This window comes from Fundulus heteroclitus, unplaced genomic scaffold (assembly GCF_011125445.2).
Source record: "Fundulus heteroclitus isolate FHET01 unplaced genomic scaffold, MU-UCD_Fhet_4.1 scaffold_611, whole genome shotgun sequence".
Classification (NCBI taxonomy): Eukaryota; Metazoa; Chordata; class Actinopteri; order Cyprinodontiformes; family Fundulidae; genus Fundulus; species Fundulus heteroclitus.
The window spans coordinates 33,340-49,643 of NW_023397046.1; the positions used below are offsets into that span (position 1 = coordinate 33,340).

The following is a 16,304-nucleotide window of genomic DNA, read 5'->3' on the forward strand; positions in this document are numbered from 1 at the left end:
ATGTTCTGCTGTGTTGAAGCACAATTAAAGCTCTGCAGTGCACACAAGCATTTGCCATGTGAGTGATTACAACATGCACACATCCTAGCAGATGAAGTTATAAGGTTAAATACGTTCAGACCATATTATTATCACAGTTCACCTTTTTAATGTAATGCTTGATAATCTGAAGTAGTTACTGAATACCACAATCTTAAACCTAAATTCTAAGTGGTGTATTATCAGCTATAAAGCATTACCCCCAGTGGATGGCATTGATAAAACATTTGGATTTTCCTGTGATAAATATAAATAGTGCATAATTGTATGGTGGAAGGAAAATTATTTGTGAAAATCAAAATATCAAACGTGTGATGAGCATTTGTCTCAAGTAATTTGCATTTGCTCACATTCTCAAGACTTGATGCAATCTGCTGGTTTCCTTAGATAGGATATTTTTTACCAATGTGTATAATCCGACCCAGTCTGTATAATCTGATTGAAATTGACTTTGGAAAGTGCCTTGAGATGACGTGTTTTATGAATTGGCACTATATAAATAGAATTTAATTGAATTTCCCTGATGGGCAAAAGCATCCCCACAGCAGCATGATGCTGCTACCTTCATGTTTCACTTCACGGCTGGAGTGGTCAAGATGATATGCAATGTTGACCTCCTCCACTTGGAGTGTGGCAAGTAAACAGCTCAATTTTGATCTAATCCACCAAGAGCACCTTCTTCCATGTTGGTTTCTGTGTTAACGAAGGTTGTGGCACCCTTTAAATGTGACTTTTAATGGCTTTCATTCAGCACTTTGTCTTGCATCCACAAAGGTTAAATTTATGGAGCGCATGACTGATAGTTGTGTTGCTAAATGGGCCTCGGGTCCCTGGTACCTATGGCTGGATCCCCTCCGGCGTAGCTGCCAGTGGAGGCCACAGGCTCGTCCCTGCGGCTCCCGGGGGCTTCAGTATTGTGGCTGTTGAGGGTATCTTAGGGCTCCTCTCTGCTTTTCCCCTTGGGCGGGGGAGGCAGCTTTCTCTGGGTTTGCCCCTCTCGGGCACCTTTCCTTGGGGGTCCCTTCGGGCATCTAGTTTCCTGGCTCCCCTGGCGTCTGCCTCGGTGCTCTGGGGACAGGTTTTTAGCTCCCCACAGCAACTATTGAGCCTTTTTGTCATGGATAAACCTCACAGACATAAGCGCTCTCACAAACACCTACAGGTGCTTGGATTCAGGTGTTTACAGACTCACTTCTATACAGAAAACCCCTGGTATTATCTTCTCCTGTCACTTTCTACATCTAGTATTAAATAACACTGTATATTCTTCAGTGATGTTATCAAGGCATTGATTGTCTGTACCTGTAATACTTTATCTGTGGTTTTGCTGTTCTTTTTAAATCTGTCTTTGCAGGTGTAGACGCAGACTCAGGATGTTATATTGCTCTCTCTCTTTCCTCTCTTCCCCCTTTTAGCATTTTGTCTCATCTTTTTCTCTCCTTTTTTTCCTTTTCTACCTGTTTCTCTGTCCACTGAACATGAAATAGTCCCAGAATAAAATCTAATAAAGCTTGCATATATAAATCAAGCAGAGCACTATGGCGAAAGCAGTAAAGCTCCACTTATGAAAGTAAAACCTGTTGGGCTCTTTTTGGCATTGAGACAACAATTCTTATTGCCACATTGCCAGACAGGACATGTTAAAAAAAAGAAGATAAACTGAAACTAGGAACCCGTTTTATTTACTAATTGTGGGTTCAAATGAAAAAAGTTATAAGGAAACCAAAAGAATGTGTTACTATAGCATTGTCACAGAGAAATTTCCAAAACATCTGAGTTAGAGAAAAACAGGAAGATTGTGGCTGAATGGGAACTGAACATGAAACTTCAGAAAATCCTCCATCAGCAAAACGTGGAGAAATGAAGCTGCAGAGACGGAAAAATCTTTCTATTGATTTATTGAACCCTGCCGACAAAAACAACGGTAGTAAGAACAAATCCGTCAGTGCTCAGTTTTTTTTTCTTGTAGGGACGGGGATGTAGTAGCTGATCTTGGATGCTTGAAATGTGTCTCACTCTGATGACTCACTGTGAGCTTACAGTGTTTTTCCATTTTCTAAACAGCCTTCTCTGTTCAGACCTCCACAGAAAAGTGTTCCAAACTTTTCTACATGGCAACTGAATTTAAAGATTACCCTACTACTTTAATAGTTTGAATATTTCATGTTAATTCATAGAGCTCTACTATAATCACGCTGATTTGGCCATTCTAGCCAAATGTCTCATTGATGACCTGTTTTCAGGCACATCTCCTCAGATTTTTACCTAAAACCTCCTGGTATTTCAGAGTTCATGAGGTTGCACGCTAACAAAGTTCCCAGGGAGGGGAAACAGCCCTGCAGCATCACCCACATTCTCCATCTTACTCATCACTGGACATGAAGTGCTTTTCCAAATATCCATTGTTTGTTTCATTCAAACTACTTGGAGTGATTTTATGAATGGAAAGCTCAGTTTTATCTGACCAGAATACAGTTTCTCTGACAGTTAGTCCAGACGCATGACTCCCTAACAACCAGTTTGGTAGGCAGAGTCTCCATAACAGTCATTATATGTTCTCTATCAGTGAGCTTAGGAGATGTCAGAGATGGAAGATAAACTTGGGTCTTTGTCCAGCCTTGATTTTCACAGTTCCAGCTGTTTCAAACTTTGCAAATATTGCTCTGACTGTAGACTTTTAAGACTAATCTTAAAACTTTCCTTTTTGACAAACTTATAACTAGAGTGGCCCATGTTACTCTAAGCTACCTTTATAGTTTTACTGCTATAGGCTTAGGCTACCGGAGGATATCAGGATCTAATTTTCTCCCTCTATAGAGTTCTACTGTTCTTCAATTATGCATTATGTGTTGTCATTTCTGCTTTAACTTTCTGTTCTCTCTCTTTTATCTTCATAGTAGGTACACCTGGTCTGGCGTTCTGTTAACTGTGACATCATCCAGGGAAGACGGCTCACCCGCTACTACCATCTAATGTAGAACAGATTACTAGATCAATGTGTGCTTCTGTGCTTTTTTGTCTCTCCTGTTTTGTCTCTGTTCTGTCTTCTGTAACCCCAGTTTTTCTTCCCACTGTCGCTTCATGCTTGCTCAGTATGAGGGATTGCAGCAAAGCCATGTACAATGCAGACAACTCTCCCTGTGGCTCTACGGTTCCCCAGGAGTGAATGCTGCTCGTCGGGACTTTGATGCAATCAACTGGTTCCCTTATATAGGAAATTTTTGACCAATCTGTATAATATGATTGAACTTGACTTTGTAAAGTGCCTTGAGATGACATGTTTCATGAATTGGTGCTATATAAATAAAATTGAATTGAACTGAATAGATTACGGGGAGGTTTAGGTCAGCAGTTGATTTCCTGAACATATTTCCTGACATATGAAGACCAACGCACATCTGCCTGACTTGAATGAATTGAACGCTCCTTGACTTTCCCATTTTGAAGAGTCGCTAAAAGAAAGTTTTCCGCTTCATCATATTTATATTCTTGGGAAAATGGAGGACATTGATCCTTCAGAAAAGGTTTCTAGACACTCTGATCAGCTTAATAGAGTATACATTAGAAAAATGCTTAATGATATTTAATGTAAGGTTAGATTTCTAAAATACAAATCAGTGTGAGGATATCCAACAATAACAGATTCACTTATTTGAATGGCTTTTTACTTACCCTTTACCAGGTGGCTAATAATCATGGAGGGTGCTGTAAATTAATATTCTTCAGCTTTAGAGCTCCTCCAGGCTCCGTTGTGGGATTGTCTTGTTTTCATTTTACATACTGCATTTGGGGTCCATGTTTGATAGCGTTTTTACATTGTTGTTCAGTTCATGTATAAATCCATATCCTTTTAGAAATTAAAAAGTAGATATTCATTGCATTTGTTGAACTATTTTGATAATATCCAAACATTCATTTACCATCAGATTTTGAAACAATTCTGTCCTCTGAATAGTTGCCTGTAAGACAGCACAGCTTGCCAGGAGTTTATTTATGCAAGTCAAGATGTCAAAAGTAATTTCATTCATGTCTAAACAAGAACCATTACAACAAAAATACAGTTTTATTACAACAAATCCACAATTTCTCAGAGAGCATTTTGACAACAGCTGATAAATTACATTTTATACAAGCATTTTATTTCAGTACTCATAAAAACTCAAGTAATACAATATATATATTTAATAATACATAGCTGTTGCAGTAAAGAGTAGGTACTGTGTATGTGACTTCAGTTTGATGAAAAATTATCAATATTGCACAAAAATTGTTTTATTATAAAAAGAGTCTCAGTGTAAAATGTTAAAAACAAAGTAGAAAATGAGAAAATCGAAACGGAGAAGAAACCCACAGGAGGTTGGATCTGGATCAGAACAAATAGCAATTTTGGGTGATTGCTTTACTTCAGTCCCCCTTTTATTGGTCTACTTTCAGGATAATGTAAATGTTCTGAAAGGAGGATTTCACTCACAAGTTGTGACCAAAGTTCTAATATATGAATTTCGACATAATAAAGAGCCTGAAATCAAGCTTCCTGTAAACATTAACTTTGTCACAACCTCGTTTCTCCTTCTTTCAGTGTCCCTATTCTGTCATTTCAGTCACAAAATTATTCTTCAGTTATACTAAGTTTAAAATATATCTGAGTAAATCTTCTAAAACAGCCCCGAACATTCAGTTTCTGAACTAGGAAACAGGAAGTTACCGGATGCTGTTTTTAAATATCTACATAAATAAATTAAAAGAAATCAGGACTGTATGTTTAAAACACTTTCCAGCACTTTCCCCCATGTGACTGCTGGTATTTCAGCCAGAAATCTTTGCAGACAGCCCAACTGTTGCATGTTTTGCACATTTCAGCCTGCAGAGGGCAGTGTGTGTTCACAGTTCTAGAACGCCATGGTCTTCAGCAGGTTTAAAGTCTCACAGTTTTATGTTTGTGTAGGTGCCTTTCAGTTCATCAGAGTCAAAAGCCTTGTTGTCCAGAGCGTAGCCCGTCGGTTTAATTGTGTCGTCATCGTCTCGGGTCCTGGCCTCATTGTCCAGCCCATCATCACCTTTTCCACACAACCTTTTATATCCCTGGAAGGCTGCAGAGGGAAGCACACACAGTGAGAGACATGCCTTACCACCTTAATCTTAATTAAGATAAAGCATTTACTGCTAGCTTATTTCTCTGGGAGACTCTTACCGATCACGGCGCAGAGTGCAGCTACGAGCTGGAAGATGCTGTAGATGAGCGGGAACGCAAACATGACCTCCAGCTCTTCAGCGCTGAAGGACAGCTGGACAATGGTGCTGCACAGCTGGGCGTTCTGGAAACCGGTTTCTAGTGCAATTGTTCGACACCTGAACAAAGGAAGAAATAATGAGCATCCTCGTAAGAAAGTAAAATGGTTAAGTTGTTCTGAGCATGAACATTTCCTGTTCGAACCCACCTGTACCAAGGTTGGCCCACAAACCGGGCCAAAAAGAAACCCAGGCTAAACCCAATGAACGGATAGACGGCTCCAATTATCCACAAGGAGGGAGAAATGACCCAGGAGGACTGGTAGAGGACTCCTCCAACCACGGCTATGATGATGATGAGCGCAAACCCGGCAATAGAACCCACCTGTGGAAAACCAGCAGAAAAACGCTTCCTTTATACTCTGTCCAGGACTCTTCATAAACGCTAAAATCAAACCCAAAACATTCCTACCTTGAGGATCTTTTTCGCCGTTTGAGGCCACTTGCTTTTTACATAAATTCCCACTGCAATGGGTATAAGGAGGGCTGCAAGTGTGATTCCTGAGCAAGAACGAGTAAAATGTCAGTTAATGGTCATTTGAATCAAGACACCAAACATAAATAATCTAAACATGGCACAAATGAGGCCCAGACATTTCAAAATGTCAACAGTAACTGCTTCTGCACAAGCATAGAGGCTTACCGATGCTGTCAAAAGGAATCTTTATGGAGTCGCTGGAAGTCCAGGTGTTGGTGTAAACGAACAGACAGAGCGGCATCATGCCCAGGGCCAGGATGGAGGAGCAAGCAGTCATACTGATACTGCGAAGAAGGAAAGCCAAGATCATTGACCCAATGGGAATATATGGAGTTACGCAAAACAAAAAAAAAGAAAGAAAGATCAATTGAGGAGCAAAAAGACTTAAATTTCCACTTATGTTGGCATTGAACTTAAATGCCTAAAGCACAAATAAGGGGTAAATGTAAAGTTGCCAGTATTTCGCTACTCATGGTTGGCTTCCATTAATGCGCTTTAGCGATCCCCACCAAAATTAAGGTTTTTGGGACAGGTAAATGGAAGCAAGGTTCCAGCCCAACACCTCTCCATGTCCAGAACAAGGCACACTGTCAGACAATGACCGATGAGGATGAAGAGGTCATGGCGATGGATTAGCCAGACCGCTGTACTGACCCGATAAACAAGAAGTAGTTTGGGCAAATCAAAGTTTGCCCCCTTCCTCGTACACATCAGTCTCCAAACTCCTGGATAAAGTGCTAGATATGCCACCACCACTCTTTCTATCCTAACGGAAAGGAACCCCCCCCCCCCCCCATACCTATAAAACTGTGCAGTAAATGGTTCAATAAACTGGTTCAAAGTTAGACTAGACGTAGACTACCATGGAGTTTCTACAAACCCAACCCAACAATGCACCGTCCACCCAGTCTAACCATCTCACCTCAGATCCATGTCTCCATCCAGCCAGTAGCAGATGATGTTTGAGCTGGATCCTCCAGGACAGCAGCCCATGATGATGATGACGATGGCCTGCACTGGAAGCACCCCGAAGGCTAAAGAGAGCGCAAAGGCCGTGAAGGGCATGATGCCGAACTGGCAGAGGAAGCCGATGACAATGCCCCAGGGTTTCTTGATGTGGCCCCACAGCTTTGAGGCCTCCACGGTGCACCCCATGGCGAACATGACCAAGGCCAGCATCACGGTGAGCACCGCGCTCAACACGGTGCTCAGGATGGCGTTAAAGTTACTGGGAGGAACGAGGCAGTCTGCGCCTGAACAGACCGTGGCGAGAGAGTCACAGGTGGATGTTACCACAGCGGACTGCTTCATTGTGAAGAACATGATGGACGGAGAAGGTCGAGCTCCTAGATCCCACAGGATGATCCCAGTGTGTCCCTCGGCTCTGCTCCAGAGGATGGTGGTGACAGTGGGAGGAAGCGCCTCGCTCTCTGCTCTTTATGCCCACGCTGCCGCGCTGAAATAAGGTTGGGAGGGATAATCGAGCAAGAAAAAATAAAAAATTAACCAATACTTAAATGTTTTATGGGGTCAGTGTTCAAAGGATTGTGCAAATAAAAAAGAAAACACAACTGAAACATGGCTCTGGCTGCAACTTTTTATGGCCAGTGGGCAATTAAAACTTTATTGGGCAGTTTCGCTGTGCAGCATCATCGGCACGGATTGCCAGCTACGGGGAAAGATGCTTGCACGTCTTGACGACGGGGAAGAGCACGTGTTTGCACATTTTCCATAAAGTTACCTTCTCCAGCCTCATTTTATGTTTTTGGAAAAAATTTTTTTTTTTTTTTTACAGCGGGTGTGGCGAGCTTCTCTCGTGTAGAAATGATTTACATTCGTTTTTACAAGAATCGGTGAGAAAAAAGCTTAAAGTCCACCCGAATATAAAGAGCAGACTCAGCTTGATGCAGAGTTGTATTTTCTGCTCAAGGTCTTGAGGATTTGATGTTTTATGAGCCACTTTGGCGGATATCTTGCATAATTAACTATTATTAATATGGAATAGGATAAAGTTATGACCTTGATTGAGTGTAAAACATTTTTACAGTTAAACAGAGGAATCAGGTACTTAGGGGTGCTGGCAGAAAATAATTACTGTTCAGCAGATTTCTGTTAGAAAATCTAACAATACATTAAAACATGCAGCTTGATCGCTAATGGCGTACTGTGGCTTACTGTTGTGATATAACAGTGTTTATAGCATTAACAAATAAAGCATAATAACATTCAGCATGATTAGGAGCTCCATAGCTCAGCCATGCTTTACAGCATGAAGACCACTCAAAGTTTAAACGGGTCAGGTAAAGTTGGACTGAACTGATATTTTATCATCTTTTCCAGTTTTTACATATGATTCTGGGCTGTTTTTAGATTTTACCACAAAAGGTTGAGACTAGACCAGGGGTCTGCCAGCTGCAGCTCTGTGGCTAAAAATGAGTTTTTAAATATAGGTATAATAACCAATGCAGAATAATTGCATTTGATTTTCCACAAGAGAATAACATTAAAATGACCAGTGATAACCTTTTAGATCTATTTGTCTTGTCCTTTCATTGAAAACTATGTTCTTTTTATTTACATTTTTCCATTAAATTAACATCCCATACAATAAAATGCAGTCGTCCTGTTTGTAAACGTCTTAGCCTTTATTTTAAAACATAACAATAATATAAAGGTGTTTTTTTAAAAATTACAACAAATTTTCTTTAATAGTTATTTGACATACAATTATTTATCTTATTTCAAAAGGTGTTAGAACATTTGCGGCTCTAAAGTTATTCAGCTGTGCTACTAAGGGCAGAAAAAAACTCTTTGGATGATAAAGGTTGCAGACCCCTGGCGTCGCGTGTGGTGATGTGGCCACTCTAGATCTGCTCATGTCAAATATTCAGCATGTTTTTTATTTAAACTTCTTTTATGGCCACAGATTTATCTCCCTGTGAGCAGTTTATGTAGCTTTAACCATAGGGAATTATGCCTAAATTCACACCGTGTGTATTCTACTGCTACTGGACTAAAGGTTTCTGTGAAACCATCTCAGAGTGCAATCCTGATTAGGTTCCATTTCTAAACCCGTTTTTCTTTTCTGAATGTCTTGTTTCTTAGTCACACTTTTTTTTCTTTCTTATCATATTCCACAGTCAGGCAAGTTTTGGGTTTGACTTCACAAATATATTATATATTTTGACATTTCTGGTTGCAACTGGATTAGCACCCTTACATTTATTTCTTTAAACGTTGCTCAAAGTGGTGCACATACAGGATTATTTTTTGTTATCTGCATTGTAAAAGTATTAGCGCCTTATTTGTTTTAAAAAAAAAAAAAAAAAAAAAAAGATCCTAAAATCTGCAAATCAGAAAAACTTCAAGAGCAGGGAAATAAATAAAACTGAAAATTGCAGCCAGAAAATGTAAAAATCTCTGTAATTTGAAATATATTGAGCCATTTTATTGTTTTTTTAAAGAGGTTAAGTAATTTCAAAATGTGCTTTTCTAGACTTTGGAGTCGGGTCTAATGAAACTGGAACCATGTACGGCTCAAAACTCATAAGTGTAACGGCACTATCTGGAAATCTCTCACAGTAATCACTAAACAGATTGTTTTCTTAACAAAAAAAGTTTGTTTTAATGGGAATGTGTCAATTGAATATTTGGCAGCACAGAAAATGATATAATTAGCATTTCAGTCCCAGGGAGCAGGCACGTATTTGCAGGAAACATGGCTGAAGTCTGTGAAAGATTGAAAAGTTAACCTGCTTTGGAATGTGCTACAGCCTGAAGGGCATAAATTAATACAATAAAACACAAGAAGTCTCGGCTTTATGTTTGCAAAGATGTAAAAGTTTGTTTTGCATCCTCACAATGTTTTCCCGGTCGAGGGTGTAGCGATACACATTACAAGGTAGTAAAACTATAAAATAAAAACAATCCAAGAAGGAGTTTTATAGATTTTGATTAAGCTGCACATGCCAGGTGTGAAAACAATAAAGAAATTTTCAATGCGACTTATTATAAAAGAATAGCTTTTAAATCTATATAATGTTCTTACCTTGATGTCGCTTTGTGCTTGTCGGGAAGAGGTATGCCTAACTGGGTAGTTAAAGGACAACCAACCAGCCAACCAATAATTAAAAGGTCAGTTAAATTCATGTAGAATGTGGTTATATATATATTCATTTACAGACCCATTCAATAAATGAGAACATTACTGAAAAGTTCTTTTATTTCAGTAATTTATTTCAATAAGTGAAACATTATATAGCCCAATTACAGACTGAGGTTTTCAAGCCTTTATTTCTGCTGATTATCATGACTAGAGAGACATGATCAGAATATTACATCATTATATATGAAAAACAATTTACAATACAGAAACATCGCATTGAAAAGTATGTTAAAAAAACCCTGCTTAAATATTTTCAAAAGGCACTCTTAATCTTACAAACAAGCCTGTTTAGAATGCATATTCTGATATATTATGAGTTTTTGCTTAATAAGAATGAATAAATCCAGTTTGTCATGATGTTGTTGACTTAATTTTGCTTCATTTGGCAACACACATACCAATTAAATGTGAAAAAAACTTACATTTTTATGTATAATAAATCTACAACTTGCTGGCTGAGAGTGTGTCCCCTAAATATTTACATAGGAACAAAACATATTTTGGATTTCTTCATGCGGCACCAGTCCTCCTTTATTCAGCACTTTATTTAGTCTTAATGATATTAAAAACGTGGTCATCTGATGATGGCTCCTCGCTGTGGAAGGACGATGGCGGCACGCTGATTTATGGTCACATTGTTTTACAGACCGCCGTTACAGGCTTACGCACGTCTTTCAAAATGTGCTGTTTCAAGTCGCACTTTGCTCGCACTTGTTAAAAAGTCAGTGACGCAGACGGCCATTACCTTGGTTACCTAGTGTTTCCAACGGAGACGCCATTAAAATTGTGACAGGAACATAAAATCCAGAGAGTTGTTACTGGCAGAAAAAAAGGATTTTACTGGCACACGACTTTAAAGAGAATGAGATGATGATTGCCCTTACAACATATCCACACCTGTATAATAATGTTTTACATTCAAAAACACTATTATTGCCAAAAGGAAAATAAATGTTGTGGTAACATATTATACAGATTTCTTTAGAGTTGTTGTAGATGCTGACGGCTGTGGGCAGGTCTGTTGCTGTATGACAACCTGATGAAGAGGATGCTTCATCAGGTTGCTCTTTATTTTAGGATTATTGATCATCTCCAGAGGTTCTTCAGCAGTCCTCAGAACAGAACCGGCCTTCTGTATCAGCTCGCTGAATTGCTTGTAGCCATATGGAGTAATTACACACAGGCTGATGTTTTCAAGCCTTTGCGACCAGAGACACAAAGGACCATTGCAAAGTTTTCTGTGGTTGATCGGTCAGTTCAAATGAACAGCTGCTCAACATCATCCAACCTCTTCCAGAAGGAAGACATTCCTGCTCAGTGATGAAGGAACAACTCGCCCCCTGGTTGGGGTGAATGTGTGAAAGCCCTTTTGCATATTTTTTTTTTTTAACAAATCAGATGATCCACTCAGTTGGTCTCTTGTTAAGGTATGTACCGTTGTAGTAGACACCTCACAAGTCTGAAAACAACCATCCTAGTCGTGGTGGCACCATCATGATGTGGGTTTTAGGAAAGTGATCAAAAATAGGATTATGCTAAATTCAGACAAATAGCTGTGGGAATAGATAGTTACCCTGAGAATTAATCTTTTTATTTCTATATCTTTAGGCTACAGAATAGCATTTATTAAGCTGTGGATCTTGAAATGCAGCCCCAAAGGGGACACAGTGCGCTGTGTCCTATTCTGTGATCATCCCAAGCCCAAAGAAATGCAGAGGGTTGCACCAGGAAGGGTATCTGGCGTAAAATCTTTGCCACATTTACCATGTGAGTCAAGAACAGGATCTCCATAGAAAACGGTCGAGGCACAGCTCAACCACGACTGCCACTAGTACTGCTGGTGAAGGTTCTCAGTCATCCAGGTCATGGTCATTCCAAAAAAAGCTTCCTATCCAGGACGCTTTCTCAATTCAAAAAGTCTGAAGTAATGTGCAGTACCATGCAAATTGTGTCCAAGCCAACTGTTTCGGTTGAATTTCCATGTTGTCTAAGCCATTACAAGGCCTTTGTTTTGGGCAGTAGTATAAAGCTTGGTACTGCACATTACTCCAGACTTTTTGAATTGAGAAAGCTTCCTGGAGAGGAAGCGAAACGTCCAGTTGCTTTGCTTTTTACTTTTTTTGGTACTGGTGACCAACAGGGCGCCGGTGGAAATCCGGCTCCTGTTGGTCAGCAAAGAAGTAGAGGAAGAAGAGAAGGACGATGTGTCTGTAGACAGAGACAGAAGAGGAAATGCAAGAGTCTTGGACTGATAATAGGAACTTTGAGTATTGGGACTGTGACAGGAAAGGCTTAAAAGTTGCTTACATAATGTGGAGGAGGATGGTGGACATACTGTGTGTTTAGTAAACCAAGGGGAAAGGTAGCAAGGCTACAAGCTTAGAAGTGGGGTTCAAGCTCTTCTACCTTGGTGTGGATGGGAGGAGAAATGGTGTAGGAGTTATCCTGAAGGAGGAGTTTGTCAGGGATGTTCTGGAGATAAATATGGTGTCAGATAAGGTGATGAGTCTGAAGCAATAAACTGAAGGTGTGATGCTCATTGTTCTTTGTGGTTATACCAGACAGGTAGAGTGAATTAGAGGAGAAGGAGAAATCCTAGAGTGAATTAGAAGAAGTGATGCAGAATGTTACCAGAGATGAGGGAGTGGCAGATATCAGTGGACACATTGGAGCTGGGAACAGAGACGAGGAAGGAAGAGATGGGCAGGTTTGGTATCCAGAACAGGATTGCAGAAGTAAAGATGATGGAAGACTTTGTAAAGCGGATGGAGATGGCTGCAGTGAATACTTTGTTCTAAGAAAGGCAGCAACACGAGGTGACTTAGAAGAGCAGAGGAAAGAGCACACAGGTGGATTAAGTCTTGTGTAGATGATGTAACCTGAATGAACCCAGTGACTGCAAGGTAGTGGTTGGTGAGAGGTGGTTTGCCAGAGAGCAAAGGATGGTGGCATGTAGGACTCTGTTGGTGAGGAAGATGAAGAGGACAAACTGGCGCAAACTGAGAAAGGAAGAAAGTTGTGTGGCTTTCAGGGAGGAGTTGAGAAAGGCTCTGGGTAGCAAGGAGGTGTTTCAAGATGACTGGACAACTACAGCTAAGGCTATCAGGGAGACAGAGGTAGGAGAGTACTTGGTGTTTGTTCTGGCAGGAAAGTTGACAAGGAAACTTAAAAGTGGAAGGAGGAAGTACAGGAGTGTGTTCAGAGAATGAGATTAGCAAAGAAGTGGGACACTGTGAGGACTGAATAGAGTCACCAGCAATAAAGATAAAGATCATCATGACTTGTTCCTATGTAATGCAGCATAAAGTAAAGGTAAAGGTAGCTAAGGCCAACATCTATATAAGGATTTATAGATGTTGGCAAGGAAGAGATGTTCAGGAGGTTAAGGCTGATTAAGGATTTAAATGGAAATGTAGTGACAGGTGCAGTGATAGGAAGATGGAAGGAGTACTTTGAAGAGTTGATGAATGAGGGAAATGAGAGAGAACAAAGACCAGAAGAGACAACCATTGTGGATCAGGAAGTAGCAAATATTACCGAGGATGAAGTAAGGAAGGCACTAAAAAGGATGAAAAGTGGAAAGGCAGTTGGGCTTGATGACCTGTGGAGGTATGGAAGTGTCTAGGGAAGACAGGAGTAGGGTATTTGACTAGGCTGTCCAATGAGATCCTAGAGTGTGTGAAGATACCTGAGGAACAGAGGAGATGTGTACACTTTTCAACAAGAGAGATGTGCTGCACTACAGAGGAATAACATTGATGAAACATACAATGAAGTTATGGGAAAGAGTACTGGAAGCTAGACTGAGGTCAGAAGTGAATATCTGTGAGTCAGTCTGGTTTCAGACTGCTAAAAAGTACTACAGATACAGAATTTGCTTTGAGGATGTTGAAGGATATGTACAAAGGCAAGAGGGAGCTGCATTGTGTTTTTGTAAATCTAGAGAAAAGGTAGGACAGAGAGACGAAAGAGGAGCTGGACCTTTTTCTGTAGGTGTGAATACATTCAAGCAAACCCTGGTCCCGAACAAACAACAAGACCAAGACCCATTTTTTAAGGTGGTCTCAGTCCGCAACCAAACAGATTCTGGAGCGGACTGTGATGTATGCAGATAACTTTGTGATCAGATTGAAAGGAAAGGCGTAGAAGAAGGTGGTGAGAGGCAGACCAGCATCATTGTCTGGTTTAGAGACAGAGGCGCTGAGGAAGAGCCAGGAGCCAGAGATTGGAGGTAGCAGAGATGAAGATGTTGAAGTTCTCTTTGGTAGTGGTGAGGATGGATCAGAAACGAGTTCATCAGAGGGACAGCACAAGTTTAATGTGTTGGAGGTGAAGCCAGATAGGCCAGACTGAGAAGGTACAAAGGAGGGATGGTGAGGACATCAGCTGAAGGATGCTGAGGCTGGAACTACCAGGCAGGCGGCCTAGAGGAAGACCAGAGAGGAGATTTATAGATGGAGTGAAAAAGGACATGAAGGTAGTTGGTGTGAAAGAAGATGCGGAAGATATAGTTAGATGGAGACACATGACTCGCTGTGGTGATCCCTGAAATGGAAAATCTGAAACAGCAACAATAATAATAATCATTTGTTAATCTTAAACCTATAATAGGTTAATCATCAGAGAAGAAACACATTTATTACTATTAAATATGTCATTTGTTAGAGTTAATTTTATGTCAGAAAGTCGATTCTACGGGGTTTCACGTTTGACATGTTATTCTATAAATTGTATCCAGGGTTTTCTGTTTGTTTTTACACATTAAAAAATAAATTGCTCTTTACTATCTATTGCTTCCTGTTTAAATCAGCCACATTTCAAACAGAGACCATAAAACCTATTCACATTGCTTTATAATCTGACTCATAATTTTATATAGACGAACTTCTACAGGGGTCAAGGTCTTCATAGCTTTTCCTTTATTTTGTGCACAGTCCACTGGTTACATCAGAGACGATCCAGCTGGTCGGATAAAATCCCAAAATGCTTTATCTCTTTTCCCTATTTTATTGTAGAGCTCTAGCAGTGCGAAATGTGCGTGCACCAGATCAGATCGTTATCTGAGGGCTGATCTCCAAAGATAATGGTCAAGCGAACTCACAAACCTTTGCACGCTTTGTTACACAACAAAAGCAGAAGATACTTAAAGTTTACTGCAAACTGAACGAAGGACAAGCTAGATGGAGATAAAAAGATAAAAGCTGATTGGTCACATAAAATCTGATAAGACTCCCTTTGAGGGAGGCTCAGGATCCCCTTCCTCATACCACTGACAGTGACACACCAAACACGCCTTTATGTTTCCTCAAATTCAGTTGTGCAAGTCCCTGGAAAATGCTTTATAGTCCTTTACGTGACTGAAGCCTAATGGAAATCTTTCCAATACTAATTTACAACAAGTGCAAAAGTGTTTAAACTGTTACCAAATTTCTACAAGGGTTTATAAACCTGAGATTGGAGATCAAAGCTTAAATAAAGTAGTTTCTGATTAAAACACTGCACACATTGTTGAAAAAGCCAGTTGAGCATCCAGAAAGAATGCAATGATTTGGACCTAAGCAACGTTCTCTGGCAGTTCCCATAGCATCCAACAGTAAGTCTGAACAGTGAGTAATGGACAGAAGACATTTGCCAACAATTATAATGGGCTAATATTTCATTAATTTTAAAGAAAGACAAATCATTAGATATGTTTGGATCAATCAGCCTCATCAGTGTTAATTCTCATGACTGTCCAAAATGTTAGTAGTGACACTGGAGGGTTTGCTCTCATTTCTTATAAACCCCAATCAAACGGGCTTTATTCAGAATTGATTTCCATTTACAAATGTTTGACGATTACTAAGCATTATACAATACTGAAATCAGGCAAATTACAAAGCTTTGCCATATGTTTAGATCCAAAAAAGGCATTTGATAGACTAGAGAGGATATACCAATTCACTGTATCAGAACCATTTTGCGTAGGGGGAGGGGTTTATGGGATGGATCAAGAAGCCTGTGTTATAACAAACTGTGTAGTCATCAGCCTTGCCATGCAAAGACGTACCAGGCAGGGTTGTCCTCTGCCCTCTCTTCTCTTTGCATCAGCACCGAAGACTTTAGCCGAGGCCAAAAAGACTCAAAAGATAAAAGATATCTAAACAACACTTTACAAGACCAAATTGAACAATTTCAGTTCTTCCAGAGGCTCCGAGCACACAACAAAATGTATTTAAGGGCTGAAATAGTCGATTTTTCATGTTATGTCGCCTTTAAAAACTTTATTTACTTAGGTGTGATAGATCTTTATTAAGTTTAGACTGGACAGCCAGGCAGCCATCCATCTTTCAC

General features: G+C 40.0%; 1 protein-coding gene across 1 annotated transcript; it reads right to left on the bottom strand.

The window, feature by feature from the left end:
* Window positions 1-4,003: 4,003 nt before the first annotated feature.
* On the bottom strand, window positions 4,004-7,273 carry slc10a2 (solute carrier family 10 member 2). Its single transcript, XM_012878318.3, has 6 exons — window positions 6,729-7,273; window positions 5,972-6,090; window positions 5,741-5,829; window positions 5,478-5,653; window positions 5,231-5,388; window positions 4,004-5,129 (listed from the first exon to the last, which is right to left on the bottom strand). Exons 1-6 carry the CDS (start codon window positions 7,127-7,129, stop codon window positions 4,963-4,965), a joined length of 1,110 nt encoding a protein of 369 aa, XP_012733772.2. The 5' UTR covers window positions 7,130-7,273; the 3' UTR covers window positions 4,004-4,962.
* Window positions 7,274-16,304: the final 9,031 nt, after the last annotated feature.